The sequence below is a fragment of the Balaenoptera acutorostrata genome, chromosome 17 (assembly GCF_949987535.1).
Source record: "Balaenoptera acutorostrata chromosome 17, mBalAcu1.1, whole genome shotgun sequence".
NCBI classification, from domain to species: domain Eukaryota; kingdom Metazoa; phylum Chordata; class Mammalia; order Artiodactyla; family Balaenopteridae; genus Balaenoptera; species Balaenoptera acutorostrata.
The window spans coordinates 16588101-16615893 of record NC_080080.1 but is presented as its reverse complement, the minus strand read 5'-3'; the positions used below and the strand labels follow the sequence as shown (position 1 = coordinate 16615893).

The 27793-nt window shown below is 46.1% G+C and overlaps 1 protein-coding gene across 7 annotated transcripts in view; it reads left to right on the top strand.

Moving 5' to 3' along the window:
- ZHX2 (zinc fingers and homeoboxes 2) overlaps positions 1–23670 on the top strand; it is a 172574-nt gene extending 148904 nt beyond the window's left edge. For all 7 annotated transcript variants that reach the window (XM_007188845.2, XM_007188841.2, XM_007188842.2 and 4 more), the window contains 2 exons: positions 6669–9408; positions 22440–23670. In XM_007188845.2, coding sequence (XP_007188907.2) covers positions 6888–9404 — 2517 coding nt within the window. In that variant the 5' untranslated portion in view covers positions 6669–6887 and the 3' untranslated portion in view covers positions 9405–9408; positions 22440–23670. The remainder of the gene's footprint in view (positions 1–6668; positions 9409–22439) is intronic.
- The last annotated feature ends 4123 nt before the right edge of the window (positions 23671–27793 follow it).

Below are 27793 nucleotides of genomic sequence, written 5' to 3'. Positions count from 1 at the left end.
ACTAGAGAAAGCCCGCGCACAGCAACAAAGACCCAACACAACCAAAAATAAATAAATAAATAATAAATAAATAAATAAATAAATAAATAATAATTTAAAAAATCCAGTCAATCGCAAAAACAGGGAAAGGAGGCAAGAGTCTGTACTTGGTGTTTGGGCTTCTTCTCCGTGTAACATGTACGTGTTACACTCTTAGTTGTCCTGTGAGGGGTGGGATTCAAGACAGAAAGAGGCGTGATGGAGAAGAGTCATAGAGGAAGGAAACTTCTCACCTCTCCTCTCCTTCTGGGCACCAGGATCTTAAACACAATGGTGTTTAGTTCTAATCTGCTCGGGCAACCCCCCCCACCCAAGGGCAGGGCTTGCCTCTGAGGCTCCCCACCTACCGCTGGGCCCTCAGCCCAGTGGCTGCAGCAGCCTGGGGACCACTCGGTGCTGCTTTGAAGTGGAGTGTTTTCAGGTCAGTACAGAATGTGCCTGCACGCAGTTCAGACCCGCTGGGAAACTGGCCCAGGGCGAGGCCCGCGACATGGAGCCGGTCTGCTGGGATACGCACCACCCGCCATGGAAGGGACTGTGTCGGAGTTTTAACGTGCATTTTATTCATGCATTCATTTGTTTTTCATTTTTGCTAACTTGGGCAAGTGTACACCTGAACCTGAAGACTTGGCCAGAAATATGCAGCCTTCACGCCGGCGAGTAGCAGGCCTCGTGGCACTGGTCCTGACCTCACTGGTGGCTCACAGACTTTCAGAAAGACAGACGCCAAGTCTCTACTGCTCTGCAGACACTCACCCCCTTGTTGTGCTCGGATTATTCTTCCAAGGGCAGTGGTTCTTGCAGCTTCACTGGGGGGACCTTGGGAGAGGAATTCTTCAAAGGCTCACTGTTTTCTGAGCCCTCCCCACCCTTCTCTTTCCTTCCTTCATCTTCCCTTCTTTTTAATCTGCTGTGGTTTGCACCCCTGGTTGCCAAATACGTTTTAGAAGATACCGTCTATTCTGAACCACAGTTCTTAGAACATCAAAAAGCTTTTAGGATATTTCACCACAAATTTGGCTCATTTCTTGGCCTCACTTGTCAACAGATTTAAATAATTCTAGATAAAGGAGTTTCTGTGAAAAAAGTCTCTTCTCTCCCCTGCACCTATTCCTGCCCAATTTCTTTGTTCTGCAAAAGAAAAGTCGACTTCTGCTCCCTCTCTTTTAAAAATCATAATTCAGGGCTTCCCTGGTGGCGCAGAGGTTGAGACTCTGCCTGCCAATGCAGGGGACACGGGTTCAAGCCCTGGTCTGGGAAGATCCCACATGCCACGGAGCAACTAGGCCCGTGAGCCACAATTACTGAGCCTGCGCATCTGGAGCCTGTGCTCCGCAACAAGAGAGGCCGCGATAATGAGACGCCCGCGCACCGCGATGAAGAATGGCCCCCACTTGCCACAACTAGAGAAAGCCCTCGCACAGAAACGAAGACCCAACACAGCCATAAATAAATAAATCAATAAAATAAATAAACCCAAAGTTTAAAAAAAAAAATCATAATTCAAAGGCCCAGGCCTCTTGGATAGTGGGCACAGATTTGGCCACATTCTGCTACGTCAGTGGTAACCCCTACAGAACTGTAGGACCTCCTTTCCCTTACCGAGTTCCTCCGCTCATAGAAGCCCTCGTGCTCACTCATACACATTCACACGTGCACACACACACGTGCACATACGTGCAGATGCAGGCGTATGCGCATGCACACACAACACATGCAACATATGTGCACATACGTGCAAGTGCAGGCATGTTCGTGTGCGCGCGCACACACGTGCAATGTACATGCACGCAATACACATGCACGCACCCACATCACTGAGCATCCACGAGATGTGCCCGGACATCACTGGTCTGCGTCAGCAGCAGTTCCCTCAGGGTAGCCACTCTGCAGTTAATTTAACATTCACCCAATCTTTATGGAAAGCATACTGTGGACCAAATACTGCTCTGGGTTCCGGGGAAATCACAGTGAAGAGTTCCTGCCTTTGTGGAGTTTATATTCTAGAACACCACCGTCCGGTAGAAGGTCCCTCAATGAGAGTGATGTCCCGCGCTGTTTAATACAATAGCCACCAGCCACGTGTGGCTACTGAGCACTCGAAATGTGCCTGGTGCCACTGAAAACTGGATGTTAAATTTTATTTAATTTTAATTAATGTAAATTTAAAGAGGCACATGTGGCCAGTGGCTGCTGTATTAGGAGAAAATGGGTAGAGACTCTCTCCTGCCTCTTCCTTTAACCACAAAAATATATAAGTAAATTTTGAATATTAAAAAGTGCTATGCAGGGAACTATATTCAATGTCTTGTAATAACCTAGAATAGAAAAGAATCTGAAAAGGAATACATATACATATTGGGTTGGCCAAAAAATTTGTTTGGGTTTTTCGGTAAGATCTTACGGGAAAAACCCAAACAAACTTTTTGGCTAACCCAATATATATATATCTCTGTATAACTGAACAATTTTGCTGTACACCTGAAACTAACACAACATTGTAAATCAATTATATTTCAATGACTATATATATATATATATATATATATATATATATATATGGTGCTATGAAGAAAGCAAAGCAGGGAGAGAGTGACTGGGGAACTGGGAGAGGCAGTATTTTACGTGGAATGGCGGGTCAGGAAAGGCCTCTCTGTGGAACGGTGACTTTTACATGGAGCCATGAAAACCGAGGCGCTCTAGGGGTGGACTTCCTGGCAAAGGCCCTGTGATGGAAGGGATACACCTGTTCCAGCAGCCGCAGTGAGAGGAGCAAGTGGGGAGGGGAGCATGGACCAGAACGTGCCGGGGTTGGAGGTCACTCTGATGGGAAGCCGAGAGAGGGCTTCATGCAGAACAGTGCCCTGAACTGATTCCTATCTTAAAATCTCCCTCTGCATGACTATCATCAAAAAGAATACAAATAACAAATGTTGGCAGGGATATGAAGAAAAGGGAACCCTCATACACTGTTGGTGGGAATGTAAATTGGTACAGCCATTGTGGAAAATAGTATGGATGTTTCTCAAAAACTAAAACTAGAACTACCATATGACCCAGCAATTCCACTCCTGGGTATATTTCTTAAAAAAAAAAAAAAAAAGGAACTAATTTGAAAAGATATATGCACCCCAGTGTTCATAGCAGCATTATTTACAATAGCCAAGATATGGAAGCAACCTATGTGTCCATCAACAGATAAATGGATAAAGAAGATGTGATACACACACACAATGGAATACTACTCAGCCTTAAAAAGAACGAAATTTTACCATCTGCAACACCATGGATGGATTTGGAGGGTATTATGCTCAGTGAAATAAGCCAGACAGAGAAAGACAAACACAAATCACTTATATGTAGAATCTAAAAAGTACAACAAACTATTGAGTATAACGAAAAAGAAGCAGACTCACAGATACAGAGAACAAACTAGTGGTTACCAGTGGGGAGAGGGAAGGGGGAGGGGCAAGATAGGAGAGGATTAAGAGGTACAAACTGTTAGTCATAAAGTAAGCTACAAGGATATATTGTACACCACGAGGAATACAGCAAACATTTTGTAGTACTATAAATGGAGTATAACTTTCAAAACCTGTGAATCACTACATTGTATACCTGTAATTTACATAATATTATACACCAACTATACTTCGATTTTTAAAAAACCTTTAGAGATTAAAAAATAACATTTAAGTGCTTTTCAGTACCAAAATGAATTTCAAACCATAAATAAAGCCCATCAAGAAGCAGAAAGAAAATCCCTGTGCTGCTCTGGAGAGGAAGTAAGCAGGAGGCCTGTGGGAGGCTTCCAGACGGGAGATGGAAGTGGTCCGATACTGGGTTTATTTTGAAGACAGAGTCAACAGGATCGCTGATGGACTAATTTGGGGGTGAGGTAAAGAGGATTTTGGCCTGAGTGTGCCGTAGAGATGGAGGTGAAGAGCTGTAGACATGGTGGGGGTGGGGGGGCAGGACCCATGTTTGAGGGGGAAAATCAAGAGTCTGATGTTCAGCTAAACATGTCAATTTGGGTGTTGTCAGCAAAAAGACACAGCTCCCCTCTGCTCTGCTGTGCCCGTCTCCTGTCCTCACCAGTGCCCTGAGGGACCCTCACCCACTGCTGGTGAAATTGCCCAGCATCACTTTGTTATAAAGCAGAAACTAACACACAATTGTAAAGCAATTAAACTCCAATAAAGATGTTAAAAAAAAAAAAAAAAGAAATTGCCCAGCATGAAAATGCCTCAGAGTGGCCGTTTCTGGGTTCACAGGGGAGGGATGCCGCTCCCCCGAGTCCTGCACAGGTTTGTCACCTGACTCCCTAAGCAGATAAGTGGGGCCCCAAGTCCCAGAGGGTTGCTCTTGAAAATAAGTCCATTAATTCTGCCTGGAGCCCTCTCTTCAGTGGAACTCAAACCTAGGCCCGTGGGAGGGACGGGAGAGGATATGCTATCTCCTCCACCCCCTTTCCCCGGATGTCATGTCAGCTACCCCTGTTTCCAAACACACAATGAAAGGCCATCCTCTATGGTAGCCCGTGCATTTAGATACTCAGCGTGGTCCAGCCCATCACTTCCCCTGTTGGGGTTCTGTTAACATAACCTACCTTATAATAAGCAAATTGTTCCCGTACTCCTAAATTAATATTTGTTTAATGCAATTCCAATCAACATTCTAACAGAATTTTATTTTGCAGATGATTCTGATTCATGAGAACTGATTTACATTAATAGGTGATCAGAATAACCCAGAATTATTTGGCAAAAGAGGAATGATAAAGAGAAACTCACTCTACCAGATGTTAAAACATGCTCTAATCTACAAAAAAAAATTTAAGTGAAGCGTAAGTGTAAGGCTCAAGAGCTAGATAAGAGGTACAGAACAGATAATCCAGAAACAACCTAGTATATAGAAAAATTTAATGTATGGCCAAGGTGGCTTCACAAATTAGTGAGAAATAAATAACACTATACATGCTATTGAGATAATTGATAACTTTCAAGAAAAATGGTTAGAAATGTATCTCACAGCTTACCCCAAGATCAGTTCAGTTCAAGTCCAGACAAGTTAAATGTAAAAAATAAAGCCAAAACACTCTAAGAAAACATAGAATAATAGGTCTCAGCTATCAAAGCAGGGAATCACCTTCTAAATGTAAAATCACAATGAAAGAAACCACAAGAGAAAAAGATTGATAAATTTGCCATCTAAAAATAAAAAATTTCTACCTGTAAAACATGAAAAAATACCATATGCAAAACTAAAAGGTAAATGACAGACTGGAAGATTTTTGCAACAAATATAGAAAGGTACTAATGTTTTTAATATAGAAAGAACTCATAAATTAATAATAAAACCACTGGGCATCACAATATAAAAATGACATAGGGACTTTCCTGGTGGTCCAGTGGGTAAGACCCTGCGCTCCCAATGCAGGGGGCCTGGGTTTGATCCCTGGTCAGGGAACTAGATCCTGCATGCATGCTGCAACTAAGAAGTCCACATGCCACAACTAAAGATCCCGCGTGCCACAACTAAGACCTGGCACAGCCTAAATAAATGAATAAATAATAATTTTAAAAAATGATAATAAAGTATGTTTTTTTTAAATGGCATAAATCCACAATTCACAAAAGAATACAAATGGCAAGTGAATTTTGGAAACTGTTCACCCTTATTAGCAATCAAGAGAAGCACCAAAGCATATTAAAGCAGTTTTCCCGTATCTAATTGGCCAGGCTTTTTAATGGTAATATTTCATGTAAGCTAAGTGGTGAGTCGGGCACTCATTCACTGCCGGCAAAAAGGCCAAATGATGCAAAAACTTGGCCATATGAGTCAAGAGAATGTAAAATGTTGACCTCCTTTGACCCAGTGCTTTTACTTCAGAAATAAGGACTAAGGGTATTGACTACAATTTTGTCGAGAAGAGCCAAAAATTAGGAATAAATATCCAGCAAAAGTCCAATGGCTAAATACATCATGTATGGTATATTCCTACAATGTAATGTCATGCAGCCATTTTTTAATCATGTTTTGCTCAAAGTTTGTGAAACTGGGAAATGTTCAAGTGAAATGAAGGAACTACGATATTTGGGGTGATGTTTTTCTTTTTTATACTTTGATGCCTTTTCTGGATTTTCTATAGTGATTTTACCTTTATGATAATAAACGAAACATTCACATCCATTTTCTAACTCCTATATAAATTCCACTTGCCAGCCCCAGGCAAGCATCTTGCTTCTGATGTACCATCCATAAAAGCGGCTTGCGAACCCAACCAACACTTCACTGCGAGGTTCCCTCCACCACCCTACCCACCACTTCATAAGATCTCAGTGCCCTTGTTGCTTTTCTGTATCCCTTGGTCTCTAAACATGAATGAGTGACCTGCATCCTCATTTGCTTGCTTTGGGCCTGTTCCCACTGCCCCTCCCAGAGAATGGAAGAGAAGAAGAATGTGATCTTTCATTTTTAGGTGTACCCACTCTCACACCCTCTGTGCGCACCTGGGTATTTGCTTTGGGTGCCAGTTGGGATGGGTCATGGGAGCAACTTAGAAAGAAATGCTAGTTTCTTTTGCCTTGTGAGGAAACACTGACACTCTCTTTGTTCTTGTCCCACAGATATGATGCTGCCTCTTGTGTTTTGGAACAGTTACAATCTCCTGCACTGAAATCATTCTGGAAACTCAAGCACCAGACTTCAGCGTTCAAGTGAAGCCAAAGCCGTTGGAGCGGGGCATAAAGCCAAAAGCCTTTTATCTTAGTAGTTCCAAACATTTCACTGCCCCTTCCCTACCCGCCCCCATCCCCAAAATAAGCCATTGCACACAGACAGACAGCATGGCGAGCAAACGAAAATCCACAACCCCATGCATGGTTCGGACGTCACAAGTAGTAGAACAAGACGTGCCCGAGGAAGCAGACAGGGCCAAAGAGAAAGGAATCGGCACGCCACAGCCCGAAATGGCCAAGGACACTTGGGCAGCAGAACCTGAAAACTCTTCCAAAGAAAATGAAGTGATAGAGGTGAAATCTACAGGGGAAAATCAATCCAAAAAACTCCAAGGTGGTTATGAATGCAAATACTGCCCCTACTCCACGCAAAACCTGAACGAGTTCACGGAGCACGTTGACATGCAGCACCCCAACGTGATTCTCAACCCGCTCTACGTGTGTGCCGAATGTAACTTCACAACCAAAAAGTATGACTCCTTGTCTGACCACAACTCCAAGTTCCACCCCGGGGAGACCAACTTCAAGCTGAAGCTCATCAAGCGCAATAATCAGACCGTCTTAGAGCAGTCCATCGATGCCACCAACCACATCGTGTCCATCACCACCAGCGGCCCCGGAAGCGGGGACAATGACCCCGGGATCTCGGTGAGTAAAACCCCCATCATGAAGCCAGGGAAACCGAAAGCCGATGCCAAGAAGGTGCCCAAGAAGCCAGAGGAGGCCGCCCCCGAGAACCACGTGGAAGGGACCACCCGCCTGGTGACAGACGCGGCTGAGATCCTCTCAAGACTCGGGGGCGTGGAGCTCCTCCAGGACACGTTAGGACACGTTATGCCTTCTGTCCAGCTCCCACCAAATATCAACCTTGTCCCCAAGGTCCCCGTGCCGCTGAACACTACCAAATACAACTCTGCCCTGGACACCAACGCCACCATGATCAACTCCTTCAACAAGTTCCCTTACCCAACGCAGGCTGAGTTGTCCTGGCTCACAGCTGCTTCCAAACACCCAGAGGAGCACATCAGGATCTGGTTTGCCACCCAGCGCTTAAAGCATGGCATCAGCTGGTCCCCGGAGGAGGTGGAGGAGGCCCGGAAGAAGATGTTTAATGGTACCATCCAGTCAGTGCCCCCAACGATCACTGTGCTGCCCGCCCAGTTGGCCCCCACAAAGATGTCGCAGCCCATCCTCCAGACAGCGCTTCCGTGCCAGATCCTCGGCCAGACCAGCCTCGTGCTGACTCAGGTGACCAGCGGGCCAACCACCGTCTCTTGCTCCCCCATCACACTCGCCGTGGCCGGAGTGACCAACCACGGCCAGAAGAGACCTCTAGTGACTCCCCAAGCTGCCCCGGAGCCCAAGCGCCCACACATCGCTCAAGTGCCAGAGCCTCCACCCAAGGTGGCCAACCCTTCGCTGACCCCGGCCAGCGACCGCAAGAAGACGAAGGAGCAGATCGCACATCTCAAGGCGAGCTTCCTCCAGAGCCAGTTCCCCGACGACGCTGAGGTCTACCGGCTCATCGAGGTGACCGGCCTCGCCAGGAGTGAGATCAAGAAGTGGTTCAGCGACCACCGGTATCGGTGTCAAAGGGGCATCGTCCACATCACCAGCGAATCCCTTGCCAAAGACCAGCTAGCCATCGCGGCTTCCCGACACGGCCGCACTTACCACGCGTACCCAGACTTTGCCCCGCAGAAGTTCAAAGAGAAAACCCAAGGTCAGGTGAAAATCCTGGAAGACAGCTTTCTGAAAAGCTCTTTCCCGACCCAAGCAGAACTGGACAGGCTAAGAGTGGAGACCAAGCTGAGCAGGAGAGAGATCGACTCCTGGTTCTCGGAGAGGCGGAAGCTTCGGGACAGCATGGAACAGGCCGTCCTGGATTCCATGGGGTCCAGCAAGAAAGGCCCAGATGCGGTGGCCCCCAATGGTGCTCTGTCTCGACTCGAGCAGTTCTCCAGTGCCCAGGTGCCCAGCTCTTTGCCCAGCCCCTCACCAGCAATTACAAAAAATCAAGAACAGGTTCAACTCCTGAGGAGCACATTTGCAAGAACGCAGTGGCCAACGCCCCAGGAGTACGACCAGCTGGCGGCAAAGACCGGCCTGGTCCGAACTGAAATCGTGCGTTGGTTCAAGGAGAACAGATGCTTGCTAAAAACTGGAACCTTGAAGTGGCTGGAGCTGTACCAGCAGCAGCACGTGGCGGATGATCACGGCTACGACGCCCTGTCGAGGAAGGCGGCAAGAACCGTCATCGCCGAGAGCTCGAAGAACGGGAGCGAGGGCGGCCCGCAGTACCACAAGGACCCCAAAAAGCTCTGCGAGGAGGACTTGGAGAAGCTGGGCCCCAGGATGAAAGCGGGCGGCGAGCAAGCAAAAGACGGTTTGCCGGCAAAGCCCTCGGAGGCCACCTCGGACAGATCAGAGGGCAACAGTCGGGACGGCCAGGGCAGCGACGAGAACGAGGAGTCGGGCATCGTGGATTGGGTGGAGGTGACGGTCGGAGAGGAGGACGCCGTCTCAGACAGGTCGGACAGCTGGAGTCAGACGGCGGCAGACGGCGCGGCGGAACTGGCTGACTCGGACTCCGACAGCGTCCCTGCTGAGGCCAGCCAGGCCTAGACAGGTAATGCCACCTGCCCCCCCCCACCCCGGGAGCCAGGGCAGGAGGCTGGGTTTCTTTCTTTCTATTGCCAGAGTCGATACAGTTGTCGGGTACAGAGATATTGACACAGATCATGGGTTCTTCTTTCAAGCTCTTTTAAGACAAAGGAAGAAGAATAGGTGTTGCTAGATTTTATGTTTTTATTTGCAAGGCAGTGCTGATAGGTGACAGCATCACTGCCTGTGGCCTTTGGGGGGTCCGTCCATTCTAAAGTCTAGTAACAAGGTAACGCAACACAAGGCCTGTTTTGTGTTCACTGGTGTAAGAAACAAACGTGAAAGGATATGTCTTTTCCTTTTTCTTTTTCTTTTCTTTTTGGATTTTTTTTAAAGAATAAGTGTCTACGTTTACTGAATAAAAATTTGGGATTGTTTCCTTTAACCTGAAAGGTTTTGAAAGTACCTGGTATTTACCTCGCCGCGGCTAAAGGAAGGTGCACCCGTGTGTGTCTCATTAAGTAACCCCGCTTGTGGCTGCGCTGATGGGGTCCCCAGAGCCCCTTCAAATCTGGAAGAGACTGGTGTAAATTAGGTCGGTGGAGCCACGAAAGCCTGGGAAGGGAGGTTACCATGGTCACTAATGGCCATGTCATCCACAAAATGGGACGTGCCACCCAAGCCCCTGGTGTTTGTGCTTCACCAGAGGTCTGTGCAAATCAGGGCCTGAAGCATGGCAGCTTTCTTGATGGTAAGTTTAGAAAAGGGGGCGGGGTGGGGGGGGGATAGTAGAGAGACGGATACAGGAGGGAAAGGTCTACCTCGGCCAAAGCCGAAGTATTCCAAGGGCAGCTTAGAACCAGGAGGGAGAGGCACGATTTACAATCTGCCCGGCTTGGCTTCTCCAGAGGTCACTTAAAAGGAAATGGAAGCCCCGCGCCACCACCATGTCATCTTTAGACATAATGAAAGGTAAAAACCTCTAGAATGATTGATAAGGTCCCCAAGGGAGCCCTGGAAATTACCATACCTTTTTATTTATGAACTCGGACAACTTTGGCCAGCCATGTCCCTCATTAATTCATTTATTCAGTAATAAAACGAGGCACCTGGCAAATAAATAAAGTCCTCTAGAAACCTTATTTTAGCCGGTTCCATCAGCTACTAAAAGAGCAATTTAATGAGCAGCCAATCACAGAATGCCATCAAGTCTTTCTCCTCCAGCTTTGCAGGAGGAAGTGGTAATGGGTTGGGGGTGAGGAAGGTGAGCTAGTGACAGGAGGGGTTAAAGGGCATTATGCATCGCACCAACCACCCGCCTCCACCTGGCTACAACGGTTTCATCCTCCCTCTGGCCATTTTCTTGCTTCTTATAAGAATCTACCAGGGACTACCCTGGCAGTCCAGTGGTTAAGACTTCACCTTCCAATGCAGGGGGTGTGGGTTCGATCCCTGGTCGGCGAGCTGAGATCCCACATGCCTCACTGGCCAAAAAACCAAAACATAAAACAGAAGCAATTTGTAACAAATTCAATAAAAAAAAAAAAGACCCTACCAAACCAGCCCATATCCCCCTTGTTGAAATGAAGGAGCAATTTTTTTGTTTTTTGTCCAATCAGATTCTGCCTGAAAGCTCCTAGCTTGCCCCGTCTTCCATCCCAGATTTTTCTGATGCATAAACATAAGTCTACATGATTGCCTTTTCCACCTACCACACAGTAGACAGTTGGGTTCAATTCAATTCAACAAATACGTCCTGAGCACCTACTGTGTGCGGGCGAATGTGCTAGGCACTAGAGAGGACAAGGTGAAGAAGATAGAGTCCTCCTTCACCTGGAGCTCAGTCAGACCAACAAGAGGGGAAATTGCTCTTTCCTGTATTCGCCAGGGTGCTCCGTGGCATGATGGAGACGTGCACGCAGGAGGGACACCCAGGCTGGGAGTCAGGGAAGGCTTCCTGGAGGAAGGGACAGCTGACTCAGGAGCTAGCCAAGTGCACAGACAAGGAAGAGTGTTTCAAGTGGAAGGAAGAGCCAAGCAAGGGTCCAGAGACAAGAAAAGGAATGGTGCAGCTGCGGAACCAAAAGAGGTTTGGCGTAGCCAGGAAGCTGAGTTTGGGATTCGGCAAACAATGAGAAGAGGCAAACTAAAAGAAAAACTGATGGCTTTCCACAGCAGGCAAAAGTTATTCTGAACCAGTTGTGTTTGCTCAGTTTGGATATAAGGATGCTAATTGTTCCTGTGTCCAGAGTGGGCTCTGGATGCACATCGCTGAGTGGGAGGTATCTAGGGATGGCAGCCCCCCACTGGCCCCCAAGGCCACCTGTCCCCATCTTTTCTCTCCCAAACGATACCAACACCAACAGTTGACAGCGCCCATCTGAGCTGGTTGCCACTGTGCTTGACCCCCACCTGAGGCCCAAGAGAAGGAGAAGGGGGAAGAAATGCTGAAACCATAAAGAGAAGCTTTGGGAAGGAAGGGAGGGAGGGAGGAAGGAAGGAAGGAAAGAGGCAAGGCCTCCTGAGTTCAGAGGCTGAGCTGGGCGCTGTGGCCACAGATGGTCTCATTCAATTCTCCTAGCGGCCCTGAGAGGTATGCTTCTCTATATTTTTATAAAACCAGAAACTGAGACTCAGAAACCAAGGAACTTATCCACATTCTCCCAGCCAGCACCTCGGTTTCACTCCGGAGCCTTCACTCTTCCTACTGCCGTTTCTGCCTCTTTATTTCTGACAGAAATTCCCCATTTCTGATTGATAGCACCTCCCACCCCTGACCCGCTCCTGTGGCGGCAGATACCTAGGGTTTTTAGAGTTGACTTTTGAATTAACATCAAATAATTCAGAGATGTAGGAACTAGTCAAGTCCCCCCAAAAAACAGGAACACCCAGGAACCGCTTTTTTATGTTTATTTATGGTGAACGCCACAAGTGTGTGCTAGAAAACATTCCTAAACAACAAGCTAAGATCTACTCAACACCTGTGACATCTGATATCCCTAATGGGCCTCCTGATATTTTTCGGGTGCCACTGAATTGAGAAAGGGGCCGCCGTCTGTGCCGGTGGCGGCAGCCAAAAGTTCTCCCAAGTCCCGACAGAGGCACCCCTTCAAGGAAGCTTCCAACCTCGAGGGGAAAAAACCTCTCCAAATACTTCACAGCTTTTATGAACCAAACACATGGGTCTCTTGAAATTCATAAATATTCAGTGATGTCTTTATTTAAACACATATTTATTTAGGAACCTGCAGTTGAGTGCAGTTGCCACACACATAATAATCCTGGGAATGATGCATGGTTTTGATTTCATGAAAGGTGTTATGTGATGCACATATGAGAGAGAGAGAGTGAGAAAAAACTTGGGTAAGCAGCTGGGCGCTGACTCTAGGATGGGATTTCCTCTGTGGGAGTGAAGCGTACCCACCCTGACCAATTCCTCTGGCTGAAGCTTGGCAAGGCTCAGGACAGTATTTGAATGTCCAGGCTCACCCTGGCCCTGAGATTAGACACAAAGATAAGGAATCCTTCCCAAGCCTTGAATTGGGGCATCTTGATTCAGTCTCTGAGTCCAAACAATCATCGAGCTATCCACTGAGAGATCTGTCCTGGTAAGAGGCCAAAAAATAAACTCCTCCTTTCCTAAAAATGAGTCAGAATACTTGAGCCAGAGAATGTCAGACATATGCCTTGATGTTTGGCCAGACGGAATTGCCCGGCTCTGCTACCACGAAGAATTTCCATTTATTTGTATATGCCATGTGCTCAGCATTCTTCCCAGCACATCTATTAAGTCATTTACACTTCATGACAACCTTCTGAGAGAGGTACGGCTCTTTCCCCATTTTACAGAGGGCCAAACGGAGGCTCAGAGATGCTTGCCCTGGGTTCCTCAGCTAGCGGCTGGTGGAGCCTGGAGGCCCCGTCTCATCTGTCAGGTCACTGCCTGACCCCACCACCGTGGCCCGCCACCTTGCCAACAGTGGCACCACCATCACCGCCCAGGCTGGACCAACAGGACGTGGTCATTTCTTAATTCTATGTGGAGTGGGAACTAATACGCAACTATTCACTACTTTGCTGCCTCCTGATTTCTGACAATTTCCATCTCCTGAGGATTAGGGATGGCTTTGGGGAAGAGGTAAATCTGTGAAATGTCAGGAAAAAAATATTTTCCATAGTTCAGCTTGCTTAAAATATTCAAGGCTGCCAACATTGGATCCTGGATACAATTTAGGATCCAGGATAGGTATAACCCCATCATCTGTTCAGATTACCCGTCCAAATACAGATATGTGAATGGATGGATGGATAAGTGAAAATGTTGTAATTAACTATTTCCCTGTCTCTCCCCTATCAGACCCTTAAAGGCAGGCACCATAGGCCATTAATCTCTGAATCCCCCAGTGCCTGATTCAGAACAGATGCTTAACAGCAGTTTATCAAACCAACCTGAGAATTAACAAAGATAGTTGGCTTCCAGTTATCCAGGATCTGGTACCTCAGTCCTTTGCTTCTCCTCATTTTTTTTTTCTATCACTCACTAGTCCCATCAGATGACAGCCATCAGAGGAGAGGAACTGGTGACAATCTGCTTTCCCTGTGTGTGGGCAGCTTGAGGGAAAGGTCTGTTGGAGAATCGATCACTAGCTATTTACTGGGTGATACTTCTCAGGGACTGTACCTTAGCCTCGCTGCCCTGGTACCTCATGGAGAGTTAACCGCTATCACTTCCTTTTACCTAATTCTGGAGTTTCTCACACTAGGAATTCCCACTGTGCTTTAGGCAGCTTGTAGTGACTTAGGAACATAATGAAATTGAAGCCCCTCATTTTTCAGAGGAAGGATGCTGGCCCCAAGGAGGAGAAGCAACTAGTCCACATGTCCATAATAAGTGCCTTGGCTCATTCATCCATCAGCATTTGTGGAAAGCCTGCAGTGTGCCAGGCTCTGGAAGGCAGCAGTGCCCAGCATGTCCCTGCCCTCATGGAGCCCATAGTCTTTGACCAAATAATCTTCCATCAAACAAAAAGGAAATGTTGCCAGGTGACAAGATTTTTTGAAGGAAAGGCGCATGGAACTGTGAGAATATAGATTAGGGCAATTTGACCTGATTTAGGGGGTTGGGCAAGGTTTCTCTAAACAAGCAGTGGATGAATTGAAATCCAAAAGGTTAAGTAGGAGTTGGCTGGGCAGAGAGGAGAGGAGAAACAGTCCAGGCAGAAGAAACCACATACCCAAAGACCCTGAGACAGGAGGGAACTTGGTGCATCAGGGAACCTAAAAGGTGACTATCGTGGCTATGACTTGTCTGAGTTCACACTTCAAAGAAGTGCAAGAGTTAAAAGCCAGAGTGCTACCTGGACTCATCATCAAATTTTCCCTTGAAACTCCTCTAACTCATCAATAAAGACTATATGTGATTCTGTGTGTGTGACCACGTTGACAAAGTCTGAGACCCTCTGAGATACTCAAGGGAGGAGCAAAAGGAAAGTCATCTTGCAGATGTCTGGGTGTTGAGACCTTTCTTTCTGCCCTAGTATTATATGGAAGATGGATGGTAGAAAATTCTAGAGCACCCACATGCCTATACATTTTACTGTATTCTTTTTTATGATTTTCTACAACCTTAATACTTACTGTGTTAGTCAACTAGCTGCCATAACAGCAGAGCACAGACTGGGTGGCCTAAAGAACAGAAATCCATTTTCTCACAGTTCTGGAGGCTAAAAGTGCAAGATCAAGGTGCCAGCAGGGTTGGTTTCTGGCGAGGCCTCTCTCTCCTTGGCTTGCAGACAGCCACCTTCTCTCTGTGTCCTATGGCCTTTCCTTTGTGCATATACCCTCCTGGTGTCTCTTCCTTGTCTTATAAGGACACCCATCCTGTTGGATTGGGGCCCCACCCTTATGACCTCATTTAACCTTCATTACCTCCTTAAAGGCCCCATATCTCCAAATACAGTCATACTAGGGATTAGAGTTCAGCATATGAATTTGGGGTGGGACACAGTTCAGTCCATGGTACTTACCAATAGACTTTGTTATTGTCAAGACCAAGTGAGATAATATAAGTGAAAGCCCAAAAACAGGGGCCTGGCATTAGCATCAACACCTGCTCAATGGATGCTAACTCAGAAGTTGCACATTCTTCTGCATATGGAGAACTTAGCCATCTTGGGTTTCCAAGTTGACTGTTTCGGTTGGGGCCCCACTGGTACAAACTCATGCTTTGGGCTGTTAATTGCATGTGCATCTTGGGGCGGGGGTTGGGGGCCTGGGACAAAGACAAGGGGCAACATTTGCTGAGCACTTACTGTGCCAGGCACTGCTCAAGCACTTTACATGTGTTAACAACTCTCCAAAGACATCATTTTCTTCATTTGATGGCTGATGAGAATGAAGCACAGAAAGGTAACTGGTCCAAGGTCACTGAGCTAGAAGACGGTGGAGCTGGGATTCAAACCCAAACCTGCACTTGTAACCTCGTCAGGAGCCTGCCTAGTGAGTCTAAAATCCGATTCCATTTGAACTCCACAGGATAATATCCAACTGATGGAAAAGGGACAGGAAGAGCCAGTGGCCCTCTGATTCCTTCTGCCTTTGAACCTCTCTGCGAGCAGGGAGACCTGACTTACAAGTCTCAGCAATTTCCCCAACCACAGAGGCTCCCCAAACTGCTGCAGGGAAAGAGCTTCTGCCGGACCTTCAGAGTTGACATAATGTAGGATAGTGTGAAATTTTCCTCATCCGCTGAGAAATTACTTATTCTTTCTCCGTGTCACCATGTTTTCCTTTTCTCAGTTCTAATTCAAATTAGACCATGCCCCTTCCCAATAAAAGAAAGTTGGACTCAGAAATATGATTGAGATAAGATTGAATAAATTACAATCACAGTGCTTGCTTTTCTATCTCATGGACTGCGGTGTTATTCTCTCTCAAGTCCACAGGGCCTAAGGGAAATCCCTACAGGGAAAAGTAAAGAGAAATAGGAACAGAAAGCTAACACATGGGAAAAGAATTCTAATTGTTTCATGCTTCCCCAAAGGTAAAGTAATAGGGAAACAGATTTTGCTGAAGAATTAGGTAGTACTTTTTAACATTCCAAGGTGTGCCCAAGATAGAAAGGGACAGCTGCGGGAGCCAGTGGGTTCCCTGTCCTGGATAGTGTTCAGAGAGAGGCAGGGCATCCACTTGGTGGAAACGTTCGAACAGTGGCCATAAGAAAAGGGGCCCAGTGACTTTGCAGTTTCCCCCAAAGCTAAGAACTAGTGCTCTGGGATTAAGTGACCCATCGGGTGGTTGGTTCTCTACCATGCGGAATGTCCCTGACCAAGTGGTAGGATTCCAGGTAGAAGCCCAGGGGCTTAGCAAGAGGCCACATAGTCAAAATCACTGTAATACTCTTTAAAAAAAAAAAAACACACCCTGAAATGTGAACTTTGTCATCAATCTTGTGTAACCAGCCACCTCTAACAGCACTGTGCTCTCTTCTTGTTTTTCATTCATTAACGAACATTTGAGTATCCTCAGTGAGCCAGACTCAGTGCAGGGCGGGGGTCAGCAGTGAACTCTGTGGACATACGTTTAAAAAGGTGAACTGAGGGTGTCTGGGAGCAGGGTCTTCTGTAGAAGCGACCTGCAGATGGGACCTGCTGCCCAAGGGGAAGGCGATGGGGCCAGGCTGTGTGCCCTTGGTGTCCTGCATCTTCCCAGCCTCACTTTGAGAGTGCAGCCAGCTCCCACAGCCCAAGTCCTGCCCACCGCTACATAGCCTGGGAGAGGTCAGAGGAGAATTGAAGTCTAGCAGTTCCAAGGGTGCTACTGGGGCCCAGAGCCATCCATAGACATCTGGAATCACTGCAAAAGCCAAAAAAACCTGGCTTTCTCTCCCCTTCTCCAGGTCACCCTTTGGCCTTGCAATATGTTTTTTGTGGGGTTTTTTGTTTTGTTTTTTTAATGGCCTTGTTCGGCATTTATTTTTCATATTAATACATATGGCTGGAGGATTATACATGTTCATCCCCATAAGACAGGGAGGAACACATTGTCATAAAAGAAATTGAAGATGATTCAAAGAAATGGAAAGATATCCCATGCTCTTAGATTGGAAGAATATTGTTAAAATGGCCATACTATCCAAAGCAATCTACAGATTTAATGCAATCCCTATCAAAATACTCATGACATTTTTCACAGCACTAGAACAAATAATCCTAAAATTTATATGGAACCACAAAAGACCCAGAATTGCCAAAGCAATCCTGAGGGGAAAGAACAAAGCAGGAGGCATAACCCTCCCAGACTTCATACTATACTACAAAGCTACAGTAATCAAAATATGATGGTATTGGCACAAAAACAGACAAATAGATCAATGGCACAGAAGAGCACAGAAATAAACCCACACACCTACAGTCAATTAATCTTCAACAAAGGAGGCAAGAATATGCAATGGAGAAAAGACAGTCTCTTCAGCAAGTGGTGCTGGGAAAGCTGGACAGCCTCATGTAAATCAATGAAGTTAGAACATACCTTCTCACGATACACAAAAATAAACTCAAAATGGTTTAAAGATCTAAATGTAAGACATGACACCATAAAACTCCTAAAAGAGAATATAGGCAAAACATTCTTGGACAAAAATCATAGCAATATTTTCTTAGATCAGTCTCCCAAGGCAATAGAAATAAAAGCAAAAATAAACAAGTGGGATCTAATCAAACTTAAAAGCTCTTGCACAGCAAAGGAAACCATCAACAAAACAAAAAGACAACCTCCTGAGTGGGAAAAAATATTTGCAAATGATGCAACCAACAAGGAGTTAATATCCAAAACATACAAACAGCTCATACAACTCAGTAGCAAGAAAACAAACAACACCATCCAAAAAATGGGCAGAAGACCTAAATAGACATTTCTCCAGAGAAGACATGCAGATGGCCAACAGCCACATGAAAAGATGCTCAACATCGCTAATTATTAGAAAAATGCAAATCAGAAGCACAATGAGGTATTATCTCACACCTGTCAGAATGGCCATCGTCAAAAAGTCTACAAATAATAAATGCTGGGGGGTGGGTGTGGAGAAAAAAGAACCCTCCTACACTGTTGGTGGGAATATAAATTGGTATGTAAATACTATGGAAAATAGTACAGACGTTCCTTAAAAATCTAAAAATAGAGCTACCATACGCTCCAGCAGTCCCACTCTGGAAAAGATGAAAACTCTAATTCTAAAAGATACATGCACCCCAATGTTCATAGCAGTGCTATTTACAATAGCCAAGACATGGTAACAACCCAAGTGCCCATCAACAGACTATTGGCTTAAGAAAATGTAACATATATATATATATATATAATGGAATACTACTCAGCCATAAAAAAGAATGAAATATTGCCATTTGCAGCAACACGGATGGACCTAGAGAATATTATACTTAATGAATCAGAGAAAGACAAGTATTACATGATATCACTTATATGTGGAATCTCAAAAATAATACAAATGAATCTATATACAAAACAGAAACAGATCACAGACAGAGAAAACTAACTTATGGTTACCAAAGGGGAAAGAGAGGGCAGAGGGATAAATTAGGAGTATGGGATTAACAGATATACACTACTAAACAGAAAATAGAAAAGCAGCAAGGATTTACTATATAGCACAGGGAACTATATTGAATATCTTGTAATAACCTATAATGGAAAATAATCTGAAAAAATATTTATATATATATAACTGAATCACTTTGCTGTACACCTGAAACACAATATTGTAAATCAACTATACTTCAATTTTTAAAAAATTGCCAGATGGAGAACCACCTTAATATTGAGGTTTATCTAAAAAGCAAAGTTTTACATATTTTTATTACTTTCAAATAAACTGACAGCATAGTTGCTAAGATATTTTATAATTCATCAATTATCGGATTGTTTAAAAATTATTTGCTATGGAAAAATCACCATGATAAAATCAACTTCTTTTGCTTCTAATAATTTATACTTGATATGCATTATAAGAGTGTAATATTAATAGGCAAGATAATTCAAGCAGCCTGACTGATCTCATTAACTAGTCATCTTCAAATTCAGAAAACAGAAGAAATCAATAAAAAAAATAAAAAGCAAAGTTTTGCCATTCACTTAAAGAGACAGGGTTCAGTTTTCTGTATATGAGAGAGAGGAGAGAGAGAAAATGTGTAAATTCTCACACACACAGGTGAGCTGACTTACCCCCAAGGCTGTAATTTTGCACTTGGCTTTCCTCAAGGAAAACAGGAAGCAATATTTCTGGAGGACGTGTTTGCTTTGCACACCTCGTCTGTTGCCCTCCCAGCAGTCGGTTGATTATGAATTGTGGAAGTGAGGCTCAGGGAGGTTAGGTAACTGACCTTGGCACACAGCTCGGAAGTGGCTGACCCTGGATCCAGCTTTCTCTGACTCCACGGCTCTTTCCTCCCTGCTCCACGGCAGAGACCACAGTCCTGTGCTGAGCTGACGTTCCTCAGCCCGGCTGGGAGAAGGAACAATCGCTCTTTACCCACCTTGGGCCTTGTTTCCTGGAGTCTTGAGAACTGTTCGCATGGACATCCACCCACAGGCAGCCTCCTTTCCGAAGACGGTGAAAGACCCAGTTTGCTGCGGGAAATCCTGTTCTTTGGGGAGCACAGCGGGAGGCCGACTGTGGTCCGTGTGCCCATCCTGGGCGCGTGTGGCTCTGCATGGGATCAGCGATAAGGCATGTGGTCCTCTTCAGCTGCCTGGGACCGCCAGCCCAGTCTTTGAAACAGACCTGCGCTCTCCTGTCGCCACGTGGCTCTGTGCAGGAAGCAGCTGTGAACGTAGGGCAAGGAGGGTCAGGTGTGGGGAGGAGCAGTGAAAGTTGGATTGGCCGCAGTAGAATCCAGGTTCCACCGCTTACTACTTGCCTGACACCATTTAATCTCGCTAAACCCCCATCTCTTCACTGCAGGTGGGCCTACCTCCCGGGTTACCAGGTTACCATAAGGAGTAAATGAGATGATCCATATCAGCACTTAGCATTGGGCCTGGCACATAATAAGCATGAGATATATTTAAGCTACTCTCACTGTTGTCACAACCATGATCATTATTGCTTTTGACTCTGCCGCTGAGCAGTCACGTGACCTGGGGAAATCGCTTTTCCTCCCCGAGCTTCCTTTTTTTTTTCTCGTGAAATGAGTGATGTTGGTAGCATCACCTATAAGGATCCCTGGAGCTCTTACGATTTGGCGACATTTGCTGGATCACTTTTGGATGGTACCAGATCCCAAGGACACCCTGGAATCTGGTTTCATCCACAGACATTTATTTTACAAGTTTTTTCCTTAACTCCAATATTCAGTCTTATTGTCGGGAGCATTTAGGGAATGTGGGTACATTTGACATCCAGACGTTAAGAATGACAAACAATATAGATAATCTGCTGATGCCTTCGGCTGAGAAGTCTGGTATTCTTGCTCTTGGTCCCCTGCACAAGAAAAACACAAAAACTTCTCAGGGCCTTCTCAGCTACTTAGCCAGAGAAGTGACCAAGCAGTAACACAGCCTTACCAGGAGGGAGGCAAAGAAAAAGCCAGTGGCTTCAGGAATCTACAGATTTGATCACCTTCCAGCCTGTCATGGAAAACTACGTCCTTTACAGCCCTGAGCCCTCCCCTTGGATTCATGCTCAGGATCCTTGGATCCCAGGAGCCCACAGAGGAAATGGAGGTCGGCCTTAGTTTCCTAAGGCTGCCATCAAGTACCACAAACTGGGTGGCTTAACCGACAGGAATTTATTCTCCCACGGTCTGGAGACTGGAAGTCTGGTGTTGGCAGAGTTGCTTCCTTCTGAGGGCTGTGTGGGAACGTGTGTTCCTTGCTTCTCTGCTAGCTTCTAGCGGGTTGCTGGCAATCCTTGCCTTACAGATACAACACCCAATTTCTGCCTTCGTCTTCCCATGATGTTCTCCCTATATCTGTCTTCGTGTCCAAATTTCCCCTTTTTATAAGGACACCAGTCCTATGGGATTAGGTCCCACCCTAATGACCTCATTTTAACATTGATGGCCTCTGTAAAGGAATTTCCAAATAGGGTTACATTCTGAGGTACTAAGGGTTAAGGACTTCAACATATTTTTGGGGGTTGGGAGGACACAATTTAACCCATAAGAAGGTCCTTGGACTATTTTCATTACTTCAAAGTACATAAGAATTAAACACTTCTCCATACTGACTCAGTAAACACTGTTTAAGAGCACAGGCTGTGGAAATTGCCTGGGTTGGAATTTTGGCTCTGCCACTTTCTAGCTGTGTGATCTTGGGCAAGTTTTTTAGCTTCTCTGTGCTCAGTTTCCTCACCTGTAAAATGGGAATAACAATTTTATCTATGCCTGAGTGTTGATAGAAACATTAAATTAAAAATACACTTAAAATTTCTCATCTTATTATGATTATTTTATATCCTATCATATTTGGAAAGGGTTCCATCTAACAAATACAACAAAAGCACATGTAATACTTACCACACGCTGGGCACTATTTTATATGCTGGTGCATATATCAACTTCTTATCACAACTACTTTGTGGATGCTATTATCATCCCTGTTTTACAGAAGCAAAAACTAAGCCCTAGAGAGATTTTGACGTGTGTATGGCCCCATGGCCAGTATAGAGAGAACTCCCCACCCAAATCCAGGTTTGACTGATTCTGGGGCCTTTTAGGAACCATTGTAACTGGCTACTTCTCCAGGAATAAGAAAAGGGTCTTGTAATGATGAAATGAATCACCTCCTTCACTTGCCCAGAAAGTCATCCTATTTTCAAAGGCCTTATTCTGAAGGCACTTCCCATAATGTCAGACTGTGCTCAGGAAAAACACTTGTTTCTTTAAAACAGGGCGTTTGTCTCTCCTCCAGGCCCCAGGATGGCTTTGGAAGTGTCTCCCCAGGAGAGCCAAGGAGAGGCCACCCCTGATGCCTTGCACCCAGGGAATGATGGTCATCTCCCTGACATCTTGTCTCTCTGGTTTTGTGTTGTCCTTCTAGGGAAGTCCATCAGAACTGCTGTGCTGATGAAGGGGACACTGTGTCTTCAAAGAGAGAAGAGAACTTTCGTCCCCGGCTGTGGGCCGCCCTGGCCAGAGACTCCAAGTGGAACGCCTTCGCTCGTACGCACCTCCCTGAGGCCCGGTGGGAATTGTTCATAGTGCCAAAGTCCTACCACTGCGTTTTCCATGGGTCCTTGTAAATAGTTTGCTCCTGTGCCCAGGCCCCCGCCTCTTGCTATACTGGAACCGATTTGTACAATGTGGGAAAATTTTGTTACCTTTTTAACCAAGGGCAACTTCCTTTTCCAGCACTACCATTGTAAGATTTTTTTCCAGGAGGGAGGGCTGATCACACGTGCTTTTCTCTTTTTTCCTTTCATTTTTTTTTTTTATTTTATTAATTTGGGGGAGGGGGGGATGTTAGCATTAGTGCCATTATATCTACTGGATTTTAGGTAGGGAGAGTTCATTTTTAAAGGCAGTTTGAAATTTGGGCGATTTCTTCGGGGGAAAGGGCTGGGATTCAGGCATCTGTCTTAACTTGGAGAGGGTTTTACAGATGACAGATCTTCCAAATCAAATCCATTTCTATTTCTTCCCCAGCCTCCTCTGGGGGTCCCTGTTTAGCCACACACAAGGCTTTCTGAACTGCCACCAGGCCGGTCTGGTGTTTTTGATGGCCTGGCCTCAGACCTTGGGCCGAGCCAGCACCCGGAGAACTGGGCGGCGGACAGCTACCCTCTGAGCCCCTTTTTAGTGACCAGCAGAAAGGGCTTCCGGATGCATTAGCATCATCATTACTTTTGTGAAATTAAAACAAAAAGAGATCTTCGTGTCTAGATGGTACAAAGATGAACAGCTTTGGTTTTCATTTCCGTTCCTAGCTGCCTTTTCTCAGTGTGGTATTGGACAAGATTTCAGCTTGAAGCTTCACCGCGAATTGCTTTTTTTGTTTGTTTGTGTGTTTGTTTTGGGCCAATTTTAGTTTCCTGAGTGCACTTTTTTTTTTCCCTCGGTTAGTCCTAACTTCTAAAGAAGAAGGACCAGGAGATGTATCTGGTGTAAACGTTGCTGTAGGAGTTGTGTTTGCAGTCCCTTCCCCTTCCCACACTGCCCCTCATTTGAGTACACTGCACAAATAAAAGGTTAGGGAGTTTGGAAAAAAAAAAAACAATTTTTCTAACTTGTTGCTCATTTGTTGTAACTCAATAAAGCAAAGACTAAACATTTTTATAACCTTTTCCTCTGCTCCTGGTTCTTCATTGCTGTCTGGCTCCCAGGGCACAGCCTGAGGGTTCCAACTCACCCAACCTCTGTTTCAAATCCGTTATGACCACACTTCTCATCTTCCATCCTGGTGAGGCCTGACAGCGCCAGTGGGACTGTAAAAACAGGGGGTAAGTGTCGACGTGGGAATCTTCATCACATCTCTGTGACATAGAGAAGAAGTGAGTGATAGGCCCACCCTTCTCTGGGGTCTTCACAAATAGACTCATAAAATACTGCAGAGAAGAAGAGCACAGGCGTGGGAATGAGACCTGCCTGCAGGCCACCGCTTGCTCTCGGGGGATCTCAGGCAAGTCACTTCTGTCCCGGGTTGCTGGTGACTGTGCCATTTCTCCGAGAAGGCAGGCTTTTGTGTCTCTGACCAGGTGAGGTTTAAAAAGCCCCTCGTTGTTCAAGGTGACCCTCGTTTAGACCAGTGCCTTTCAAGCTTGAGCAGGCAGCGGAATCACCTGGAAGGCTGGTTAGAGTTTCTAACTGAGTAGGTCTGGGTGGACCAGAGAACGTCCACTGCTCCCAGGTGAGGCTAGTACTGCCAGCTCAGGGTCCCAACATTGGGAATCTCTGGTCTAGATGTTTCATTTTCACAGGGACTTACAGACTTTTGGGCAGTTTATCCACCCCTCGACCTCCAAACTCTCCCCATCCACCTCCCCCGCTGCAAAAAAACCAAAAATCCAGCCTGTGCTTTTCTTATTACAAAAAAAAAAGTGCAAAGTGGCTGTCGCTGGCTCATCTCCTGCTCCCTGCCTACGCTGCCTTTCCCGTCTGCGCTCCGAGCAGTGGACCATCCACAGACCTCATCTCCGCATGCTGTCCTGTCCTTCCAGACCATTAATGAACGTCAGCCCATCCCAGCCCCCTCCCGCTTCTCCCTGGCAGGCAGCTGCCTTCCCCTCCTGCTATTTACCCCCCTTGCCGTTCCGCTTGCCACTCTCAAGCAATTTAAGTAAATTCTTCCAGCAAGGCAGCAGGAGATGCTATTAAATGCCTGGAGAAACCAAAGGGAAAACCTTGCCAGAACTTTTGTCTTTTTATTTTTAATTTCTGCACCAAAGAGAAAGCTTTGCTAATTGGTTTCAATGAAAATACATAGGAAAAACAGCTGTGCTCTTTTAAGCACCCAGCAAAATATGACAAGCTACATCTTCCCCCCTGGGAATGATCAAAGGGTGGCAGAAACTAGGAGAGGGGTTCTTAAGGGGAATAGACAGACAGGTGAGGTGGGAGAGCCGTGGAGTGGCATGAACACCTGCTGGTTTTGTCTGCCCTGTACCTCTTTGCACTACATCCCTTCCTTCAGGGTTCACTTGTCTCCCCTTCTGTTCATCTGATTCTGAGGGGCTGCCCATCACGGTGACCCGCTCCCCTCCCACAGGACAAGCCTGGCGCTCCAGCCCCCTATTCACCGAGCTGGGTGCGGTGTGACGCAGGAGCACTCAGATGCTGGGAGAGAGCTCCCTTTTTCCATTGAGATGACGAGTGTGATATTAGCCTGGAGCCACCAGCATCCAAATCCCCTGCCCGAGAGAGGAAGCCAGTCTGCAGGTAGCAAGAATGAGGCCGAAAACTCCAGAAAAGAGGCAGAGGAGCAATGAAAGAAGAAAGAGATGATGGTGGCGGTGATGATGGTGGTGGTGATGACAGTGGTGACATCATTTGAGTCCCTGGACCCTGCCATTCCTGAGGCCAGCTCCCTACCTTTCCAGTTTCATAAAAACCAACATATTTCTCTTTTTGACTTAGACTAAAAACCTTTTGAATTGGGTTGCTGTTGCTAGAAACTCAGCATTCTGAAGGCTTGATGAGATTATGAGATAAAAAATAAAGGAAAGACAGTGAGTGTAAACAGCCCCATGTAGCTGGTGGCTACTGTCCTGGACGCCCACCTCTAAGTCCTTGGTACTCAAGTGTGTTCCCTGGATCAACAGCGGCAGCATCACAGGGTGCCTGTTAGAAATGCAGAATCTCCAGCCCCCACCCCAGACCTGTTGAATCATAATCTGCAATTTCACACCATCCCCAGGTGACTCACCTGTTCATTCAAGTTTAAGAAACTCTGCTCTGAAGGCTTTGAAGGGCTCCTCCAGCACACTGAGGGCTGGGGGCGGGATCTGATACCCCACGGAGCCTGTTTTCAGAGTGTAGACTCCAAGGCCTTGGGCAGCAGGAAGGCAGAGGCAGCAACAGGATGGAGATCACGTGGTACCCCAGGTGCGGGTGCCCTTGTCCTTCCAGACCACCTGGTGCACAGCCACTTCTAGCCAACAGCATGCGGAAATGACAGCTCTCGCTGGCCTGCCACAATACAATCTGGAGAGAACCACGAGAGACGTCAGTTCCCTCCTACTGATTCCTGAAAGCTCCCATCTGGAGCGCCTAACAGCTGGATGTACTTACAAACCACAGTAGAGGCACCATCATTACCCCTGGGCGCTTGATCAATAAGAATGAATAAAAAAGACATCCAAGTACATCCCATGACATGTTGCAAGTCGGGTATCCTGTAGAGTGTAGGAGGCACATTGCCCTGGACTTTGAGGAAGGGAGATGACAAAGGTCTCCATCAGTAACTCTCACACCCTCCCCCAGAACCAGCCCCCAAAGCATTACAGACTGCCTCAGTCTGGATCCTTGAGAAAAAGAGACAGAACACTTAAACTGGGAAATTTAAGGGCAGTGCATTAAATGGATGTTCACAAGGTGTGGGCAGGGCTTGGGGAAGCCAACAAGGGAGGATGTAGAGATCTTGGCCTGAAGGGGTAAGGGATGGGGCAGTTACTGGAACCTGTAAAGGATAGATGCCTTCAATAAACCATGGTGACCCAGCAGGGGGAGAATCTGGGGAATAAATACCCTGACATCATTCTCCTCCTATCCTCTGCCCTCCTGCCACTTCCTCCCAATGGCCAAACCCAACCAGAAGTCAGAGGGTAAGGGGATCTGTTGGTCCAGTCCATCAGAGTCTGCCTCTCAGCACACAGAGCAGGTGGGGGAAGGGTGGGGGGAGAAACAGATGGTCCAGCACACAGATCAATCTATGGGCTGGACCAAAGATGACAAATACACACCAAGGATGCTATATGCCCCACTCATGGCAAACGTTAATAATCAATTGAAGTGCCTTTGCCTGCTGGGCTTGGACAGCCTTCACAATACTGAACACAGAGCCTCACCTTGAATCTATTAACCTTGGAACATGAGATGACACATTGGGTGGGTGCCACTGGTTGCCTAGCTAGTATCCATTCCCTCATTCTTCCTCACTAACAGAACCAAGATATTACCCAGGCACTGACATACCCCAGTCCTAGGTCAGAAACTCAATTTCCCTTGCAGCCAGGAGTGGCTAATGAGATGCACGCAGAAGGCTCTTGCATAGCTGGTGCCTGTCTTCTTCCTCCCTTGTTCTTACCTTGTGTGCACTGCTGATCTTGAGACTACATCCTTAATAGCTTCTTTGAGCCCCTGAACCAGTGCCACAGCTGAAAGTCTTGAAACGTCTTGATATGTGAGAAAAATATCTATTCGTTTAATCCACCACTCATTGCATTTGTCTGATACTTGCATTCAAATGTGCTCGTAAGTGACACAAAACCTTTGTGCCATCCTTAGGCTGGATAGATATAGATCCTCTCCCTCATGCATGAGCTCATTTATCCCTGTGCCAATTGCCAGGTGAGAGATAAGTTATGTATAGTCTCCCTCCTCAAGGAAACTTGATCTATATTTTGAAGGATGAGTAGGAGTTGGCCAAATGGATAAATCAGAGGAAGGCACAAGATGCAGAAGTGAAAGAGTGTATATATACAATGTCAGGGTGTTAAGTAGTAGAAATCCAATGAGGAGGCTATAATGTGTAACAAAAGAAGAAACCATCAGTTTTGAACAACCAACTTTGAAAAGCAACGAAGTCACGCTGATTCAAACCCAGTCATAAAAAAACAGAAGTGATTATCCACTTGGAAAGACTCTGAATAACTGCCAAAGAATTATGCTATTTGCTTGTATGATGGGAAATCAAAAAGTGGTTTGGGATTTACCAAGATGAGTAAAATATTGCATAAA